Source organism: Neophocaena asiaeorientalis, unplaced genomic scaffold (genome assembly GCF_003031525.2).
Source record: "Neophocaena asiaeorientalis asiaeorientalis breed wild unplaced genomic scaffold, Neophocaena_asiaeorientalis_V1.1 scaffold629, whole genome shotgun sequence".
NCBI lineage: Eukaryota > Metazoa > Chordata > Mammalia > Artiodactyla > Phocoenidae > Neophocaena > Neophocaena asiaeorientalis.
The window spans coordinates 6764439-6773031 of NW_020175468.1; the positions used below are offsets into that span (position 1 = coordinate 6764439).

General features: G+C 55.7%; 1 protein-coding gene across 1 annotated transcript; it reads right to left on the reverse strand.

Moving 5' to 3' along the window:
* Positions 1–6042: 6042 nt before the first annotated feature.
* CNFN (cornifelin) lies at positions 6043–8200 on the reverse strand. Its single transcript, XM_024768328.1, has 4 exons — positions 8151–8200; positions 6866–6973; positions 6272–6408; positions 6043–6175 (listed from the first exon to the last, which is right to left on the reverse strand). Exons 2-4 carry the CDS (start codon positions 6969–6971, stop codon positions 6086–6088), a joined length of 333 nt encoding a protein of 110 aa, XP_024624096.1. The 5' UTR covers positions 6972–6973; positions 8151–8200; the 3' UTR covers positions 6043–6085.
* Positions 8201–8593: the final 393 nt, after the last annotated feature.

The window sequence follows — 8593 nt, forward strand, 5'->3', positions numbered from 1 at the left end:
GGGGTGGGGGGGGGGGGGGGGGGTCCCCAGAGAGGCCTTCTTTGTTCTGCATTCAACAATTATTTATTGAATACCTACTATGTGCCAGGCACTGTTGAAGGCACTGGGCAGAGCGGGAACCAAGACAGCCAAGGTTCCCTGATCTCGTGGGATTTAGGTTCTAGTGAAGGGATCCCGTCGGCATGCGCGCACACGCGCACGCACGCACAGATGAGTCAGGCCGTTGCGAACGGGACGAGTGCCGTGAGGTAGCAACGGGACATGGCTGTGAGGAACCTTGGGGTCGTAAGTTGGTCCCTGTGCGAAGCTAGACTTTAAGAAGGAAACTGGGGCTTCCCTGGTGGCGCAGTGGTTGAGAGTCCGCCTGCCGATGCAGGGGACACGGGTTCGTGCCCCGGTCCGGGAAGATCCCACATGCCGCGGACTGGCTGGGCCCGTGAGCCATGGCTGCTGAGCCTGCGCATCCGGAGCCTGTGCTCCGCAACGGGAGAGGCCACAACAGTGAGAGGCCCGCGTACAGCAAAAAAAAAAAAAAAGAAGGAAACTGGCTGTGGGAAGAGCTGTGGGAAGTGGGATCCAGGCAGAGGGAGCTGTTAGGACAAAGGCCCTGAGGCGGGAACCAGCTTCTGTTATTGGAAGGATCGGAAAGCTGGCCAGTGTGACCCAGACCACGTGTGAAGAGGAGATGCGGTCAGGGTCAGGCAGGGGCGGACCACCCAGGGCCTGCGGGCCACGCATAGGGTTTGGGGCTTTATTCTCAGGGCATTGGGCAGCCACCAGACAGTTTTAGGAGGGAGAATGACAGGATCCGATGTATTTACGAGGTCACTCAGCTCTGTGGAGAGTGGACTGGGGACGGTGAAAGGGAGGCAGCAGGGGGACAAGAGATGGGCCAGATCAGGGAAGTGGCCGTGAGAAGAGGAGCTGGGAACAGATGCAGGCTGTGGGTGGAAGGATGTGACGATGGTGTGGACGTCGGAGTGAGGGAGGGAAGGAGTCCAGGCTGACCCCAACTTTGTGGCCCAAACTGTGGGTGGAAGGTGGGTTTATAAAGACGGGGCAGACTGGAGCTGTGGGGGGAAACCAGGAGTCCAGCTCTAGACCTAAGATCCCCTTTAGAGACATCTCTTCGGGTAGGTCCAAGCAGGGAAACAGAGTCACCCGGAGTATTTCAGCAAAGGGAGCTGAGTGCGGGGATTGGCTGTACTGGTGAGGGACGCTGCCGAGAAGAGATGGGACAGTGAGGCAGCCCAGGGGCGAGCCAGAGCAGGAAGCCGCTGCTGCCACCGCTAGGCTGAAGGGACGAGGCTCAGGTGGTGGTTCCTGACCCCAGGACCAGGGTCACTGTGCTCAGAGGGGGCATAAGAAGACAAAGCCCCTGCCTGAGATGCCGCCCCAGGAAGGGCAGGGTTGGGTGGGGGACACCAGGATTGGGAATAGAAATGGCAGAATTTTCAACATACAGCTCTCTTCCCAGACAATGCTGCCTTGAAGCAGCATCTGGCTTTTCCCCAGGGCCTACCCTCACCCCAGCCACCACCTTGCTGAGCCCTTCTGCCCCTTGAGGACCGCCTCTGCCCCCCATCCCCACCCCATCCTAACCATCTTGAACTTGGGACTCCTCCTTTCCCAAGACTCCATCCCTCAGCTGTTTTGTTGGACCTTGGAGAGCTGGGCCCCGTGTCTTCCTCTCCGTCTGGGGCCATGTGTGCCCTCAGAGGCCGTCTGAAAGAGGGGGAGCGATTAAAGCAACAAATAGTGTGGGGAAGATCCAGTGTCCAAGTACTGTCTGTATGCAGCAGAGGGGCCATCTTGGCTTTCTGACCCAGCACCTGAGAGCTGGATAAATCAGATAAATGTCCTTATCTCGGTGCCCCCTCCAAGCCACGTGGCCTGAGCCTGGCTCTTCACTGTCTCTCCTGGCGGGGGCGGTGCCACTACAGAAGCTCTTGTTCCCCAGGAGGGATGAACTGAGGGGACATGAGGGCAGTGAGGCCTTTGACCCTTGCCCAGATCCCTGTCACAAGGAGACCCCTGCTCGTCTCAGGAAGGAAAACAGACTGCCTTGCTCCCAGCTTTGGGTTTTGTTCTGGCCCCTGACGCAAGAGAATTCAGGCAGCGCAAAGACTGAGGTGAGGCCCTAGCACGGTGAGCTTTCTCTAATTCAAGTAGATTCTCACGGCCCAAACCAAAAGCATCATGGGAGCCTTTATCCGCCAGTCCCCCGGCCAAGCAAGAGCGCTTTTGCGAGGGAAGGTGGGAGTGGGAGATCTCCATCCCATCGGTGGGCCTCGCTCAGCGTGGGAGTCTTGCTGGGAGTGTCCCACAGGGTACTTACAACCCAGCCCCCAGGCACAGGCCGGCTGCTTCATGTACTGAGCTGAGGACATGACGATGTGTTGGATTTAGGGGGCCTGTCAGACTTTATGAGCAATTTAAGGAGTTTTCAGGGATTACTCCGCCCACACGTTCTGCCTTTATGAGCTGATAGTCGTACCTAACCTCCACGACGTGACTGTGAGCTTACATTTTACTGAATACCAATGCTAGATGGCTCGCTATCGTGCTCTTTCCAACCATCAAATCTATGAGGTAGGTACCATGTAATCCCCATCTTGCAGATGAGAAGACAGAAGTTCATAGACATTGTTTAGCTGTTGAGCGACAGCTGCCATTTGAACCCAGACCTGACTCTCACATCCATGTTCCTGACCACCAGGCTCTTCCACTTCCCAAGGAAGGACTGCTTTATTTAGCATAAGTTGACCTAGCTGTCTCGGCACAGAGTGGACCCTAGGAGTAGGTGTTCAAAATGGTCAATATCTGCTTAGGATAAGGCAGAATTTCCCAACTGGGGAGCCAACTAGCAGTGGGACACGCTGCCTCAGGGAGTCCTGAGGCCAGTGGGGTCATCCCACATAACCAGAAAGGAGTTAAGGTGGTTATTCAAGACTCCTCCATGGGGGCTTCCCTGGTGGCGCAGTGGTTAAGAACCCGCCTGCCAATGCAGGAGACACGGGTTCGAGCCCTGGTTTGGGAGGATCCCACATGCTACGGAGCAACCAAGCCCGTGGGCCACAACTACTGAGACTGCGCTCTAGAGCACGCGGACCACAACTACTGAAGCCCGTGCTCCACAAGAGAAGCCACTGCAATGAGAAGCCCGCGCACCACAACGAGGAATAGCCCATGCTCGCTGTAACTAGAGGAAGCCCGCATGCAGCAGCGAAGACCCAACGCAGCCAAAAATAAATTAATTAATTAAAAGTGCTGGCCCTCTGCCAGGTCCTGCTAAATGCTTAGGGGAAAGAAAAAAAACCGACTCCTCCATGTTATGTTTGGACCCATTGGTAAGGTCTCTTATTAGCAGTCACCTTGTGACTTTGCCTTCCTGAGCAGCGCGTTTGCACTCTGACTGGACTTTTCCTCGGGGGCACAGAGCCACCTTCCCTTCAGCTCCTGTCACTGCTATGCAGATTGCCCCTGTACCAGTGCCCCACAGCATGTGTTCCTCCTTTTCCACGTCAAACCCTCAGCAGTTGCCTCTCCCTGGTACCCACACACCGGAATGCAAGGGGCTTGTGGTGAAGTGAGAGAAAGCCTGGACACGGGATGCTAGGGACCTGGATTCTAGCCCATGTGTGGCCACTGATGGCCTAGGGACTTCGGGAGAAGGAGAGAAATTTTACCAAGGGCCTACAGCACTCCAGCGCTGTGCTGGGTGCTTGGAATGAGTCTTTTAATCTTCCCAACATCACAGCTGCGAGGTATGGGCTTGTTCCCCCATTCTGCAGATTCGGAAATTAAGTCCCTTGCCTAAAACTCAGGGCAGATTAGTAGACGAGTCCAGATTCTGACACAAGCCTGTCTGACTTTCCATTACCCCCATGTATTACCTCTAAAATCTCTTCCCTTTTCTAAGCCAACGTCTCCCACCTCTGATCACACATTGTCTCCACCTCCACTGGGCTCCACACTGTTCTGGACATATAGCCGTCAACAAGGTCCCTGCTCTCATGGAGCTGACAAGCCAGTGGGGAGCCAAATAATAAAAGATTCGGTATGTTGGAAAATGACTGGAAAAACAAGGCAGTGAAGGAGGGGGATGGGGAGGTAGGTACTTGCTCTTTAATGTAAGGTGGAAGTGGGGGGGCTCACTTTTTAAAAAAATATTTTTGGCTGCGTTGGGTCTTCATCAGTGCGTGCAGGCTTTCTCTAGTTGCAGCAAGCTGGGGTTACTCTTCGTTGCGGTGCAGGGGCTTCTCATTGCAGTGGCTTCTCTTGTTGCGGAGCCCTGGCTCTAGGAGCGTGGTTTTCAGTAGTTGTGGCTCGCGGGCTCTAGAGTGCAGGCTCAGTAGTTGTGGCGCACGGGCTTAGTTTCCCTGCAGCACGTGGGATCTTCCCGGACCAGGGATGGAACCCATGTCCCCTGCATTGGCAGGCGGATTCTTAACCATCTGCACCACCAGGGAAGTCCCGGGCCTCACTCTTAAGGTGACACGTGAGCAGAAGTGAAAGAGTGAGCCATAGGGACACCTGAGGAAAGAGAATTTCGAGTTGAGGGAACAGCCAGTGCAAGGATCCTGACGTGGGAGCGTGCCTAACATCTTAGAGAAACAACCAAGAGCCTCGTGGAGTAGAGAGAATAAAGAGGAGGTAAGGTCACAGAGGGAATAAGAGAGAGATTGTGTGGGTCCTTGAGCCACCGTGAGGACTCTGGCTTTTACTACGTGCAGGAGGAGGCAGCAGAGGGTTCTGAGCCCAGGAGGCATGTGATCTATTTCAGATGTCCACAGGGCTTCTCCGTGGGGAAGAGACTAAAAGGGTGGAGTTAGGGCAGGAAGCCCATCGAGGAGCCACTGCATTTGTTTAGGCCGAAGAGGAGGGTGGTTGGAACAAGGAGGCGCAGTAGAATGGGGAGAAGGGAGATTCTGGATCTGTTCTGAAAGTAGAACCAACAGAATTTGTTGACAGTTTGGATACTGGGTGAGAGAGAAAGTGGGCAACAGAAGGGATGGGATTTGCTATTTCCTGAGATGAGGAAGACTGTGGGAAGAGCAGACTTGGGGCGGTGGGGAGTCAGGGGTCAGGTCTTAGACACGTTAAACTTAAGATGCCTATTAGACATTCCAAGTGAAGAATGTCACTCGATGGTTGAATACACAGAGAGAGAGAAGAATAGCAAATAATACAAATAATATATTAATATTAGAATAGTTATAAATTATTACATAATAATAATATTAACAACAGTTTGTTAAATTGACTCTGGTCTTTCCATCTGTTCCATCTCTTGCTCTCACAGTAGCCATACGACATATTAGGGATTAACCTCAGAGGGAGAAACAGACTCAGGTTTATTAATTTACTAAGAGAACACAGCTGGTACGTGGCAAGAGTCAAGATTGAATCCCAGGTCTGTCCAACTTTGAGACCCAAACATTTTCTAATCTGCTAGTTGCTTTTCAATAAAGGGGGTGGATTGAATTGTATGATCCTTGAGTATGCCTTTCAGCTCTAGAGAGTCTTAAACCTGACAGTTCTGTGCTTTGAAGACAAAGAGCCTCCGCATCTGTTAGGATTGTGTGCAGGCCAAGAGTCCACAGGTATTGAATGAGCAGGGGGGCTCTCCTAATTTTTTCTTTGAATGGTTGGTACCTGGACAGTCCTCAGACAGCCTTTCTGGTTTTGCTAATTTTCAGGCTCTGGGCAGAGCTTCAGGTAGGCAGCTAGGGAGTTGGCGGTTTTACTTTGTTGGTGAGGACTCCCTGGCTTAGAGAGGGAAGAGACTTGCCAATGTCGCACACAGCAGATCCGGGTCAAGCATCTGACTCGACTCTGGAACTCCTTCCACACCTAGGCATGTTCCCTGTGTCCCTGCCTCCTTCACCAAACCTCCTTCTCCACCCAGATTCCTTCCCTGGGACAAAAAAGGATGTAGGCGGAGTCGGTTTTTAGGTTTTTTTTTTTTTATTGTGGGTGCATTTCTGGTAGCGGGATAGGGCGGAGGGTCAGGACCTCCCAGGAGAAGGCAGAGGAGGGCAGGCGTGACGGGTGGAAAAGGAGAAAGGTGAGGGGAACGTCTTTACTCTCGGATCTTCAGCTCCCGCGCCATCTGACAGAGGGCGCAGGGCAAACAAAAGGTGAGGGCCGCCCAATCTTTCGCGATAGAGCCCTGGAGGGTGGGAGAAAGAGGTTAGCAGTCCTAACTTGCATCCCAGGAGGCCCGTCCCCAGCCCTCGGCTCCTGCGGTCCCGGGCCCGGCGCGTACCTGGATGTGGTAGCGCTCGCGCATGCCGGTGCGCAGGGAGTTCAGGCTTCCGGGCAGGCAGGGAGTGCCGCAGCACTCGCCGAAGTCGTCGGAGATGCGGCAGGCGAGGCACAGAGGGACGAACGTGCCGCACAGACCTGCAGGGGAGGCGGGGCTCTAAGGGCGGGGCCCACCGGGTGCCACCGGCCGGCTCTGCCTCGGGGAGGGGCGAGGCGGGGTCCGCGGCGCGCGGTTGAGGGGCCCAGAGGCAGCTGAGTGTTGGTGGAAGTGAGGGTCCCAGAGGGAATTAGGGGTCCGAAAAGTGGGGTTTCAAGATTGGGAAATAAGGTTTGAAGGGGGAGTTGGGGACCCAAGGAAGACAAGTGAGGGTGCAAGGGGGACGTTGAGGGTCCCAGTGGAAGTTGGAAGGTGTGAGGCCGGGATCCTAGGGAGTGTCGGGCGTCCCAGGAAGGCATGAGGGTTAGAGACTGGGAATTCAGGGTCCAAGGAAGGAGACAGGGAGTGGGGTTAGTAGGGCGAGGAAGGGGCTGGGGGTGACCTTCGCTCCCTTCCCGCTCTTTCCCCGGGCCTGGAGAGGGGGCGGCGGGCACTCACAGATGGGCATGTCACTGCAGCAGTCCATGAGAGTGGTGTTCCAGTCACTGAGCTGGCACTGGTAGCTGCTGGCACCCTGGGGCTGGCTGGTCACTGGGTAGGACATGGCTGCGGAGGGGAGAGGCGGGGGTCAGCGGGCAGCTTCGCAGCACCTCCTGGGCCCTTGCACCTATGCAGCCCCTCCCTCGGCCGGGCAGTCCGGGCGAGGCCACCAGGCCGCCCACTGAGGGGACACCACTGTGCCTCCCCCGTTCTTTATGCCACATCTGGGCATCGACATCCCAGTCTGTTCCTGTTGTTGGTGCCTCCTGCACAACTGGTTCGGCTGGAGGTGGGGTGGGCGGGGAGCCTGCAAGTCTAGGGAAGGTTGGCGCCACATGTGGGCGGGGCGGAGACCTGCCGCCGGTTCCTCCACGCCTGGGCCTGGGGGCCTGGGTCCCTGCACGTCGGGGCATCTGGGGTGCAGGCAGGTGCCGTCTGTCTTCAAAGTCATGGTGCCCAGGGGAAGGAAGTGGCCATGTTCCGGGGACTGGAAGGTTTGGGGTTCCATCCAGCGATCCCACCTTTGCCTTTCACGTTGTCGTGCATCTCAAATTGCATCTTGCTGGCCCTGAGGAGGTGGCCGTTGGGGACAGCAGACGTGGCAGTGGTGACAGCGTCAGAATCTGTCCAAGGGATGCTGGATACTGGGGGAGGTCAGGGCAAGGGGCAGGGGCACTGGGGGCTGGGTTCTCAGGGGTAAGGATGCTGGGGAGAAAGAGCCATATCAGCTTGCCAGCTAGGAGAGACGTGGGATAGGGTTGTATGGGGTTGGGGGCGAGAAACTCGCCCATCTCTGTACAGCTGCCCACAGACCCCAGAGGACCCTCCTCATACCAGAGGCAGAGCTGGAGAGAAAGACCAAAAGACAGAGACAGGCAGAGTCAGAGACAAGGGGAGAAAGAGATCAGAGGTAGGTGCCTATAGAGATGCCACCAGTAACACTCACAGCTGCCCAGTACTGTTTTTCTGTAAGCCCATTTCACAGACAGCACACTGAAGCTCAGTGAGCTGAAGAGAAATGCCTCACATCTGATGGCCCCGCCAAGAGGGTTAGTAAAGGGGGTACTGGCCCCCAGAACTTCCAACGTCAACTCAGTGCCATCAGGTTGAGAAAAGGGGGTGGGTCACAGGGGGTATTGAGAAAGACAGGGATGTCCAGAGAGGTAAACAGTCAGAGACGTGTAAGGGGGCAGAGAGACGTGAGTGGAGTTGGGTGGGGCGAGAAGAGAGCAGAGGCACCAACCTTTGAGTAGAAGGCTGCGGGCAGATGCTCCTACCTGCAGGACTGCTACAGCAACGATGGAGACAGAGGTGTGGGTGACACCTGGGAACTGAGTTGCTTATATCTGGGCTGGCCACGTGGCCCTGGGTGGGGCTCTGACAGAGATGCCCAGGGAGCCAAGCCGGTCTGGCTGACCCTCTTCCCCACATTGGGACTTCCCCTTCCTCCTTCTCCATCCCTCATTCCCCTCTCCCGCCTCCTGCCTGGCCTCAGAGGACCAAGGAAATCGTGGGGGAGGGGGTCCAAGGATGAGGAGCTGGGAGTAGAGATCTAAAGGGAAGTGGGCAGAGAGACCAAGAGAGGGAGAGAGAAGGCTGAGGGGAGGTGCAAGGGACACAGCTGTACAGACACCAAAAGAGAGGAAGAGACAAGAGAGATAGGGAGGGAATGGGAGACAGAGACAG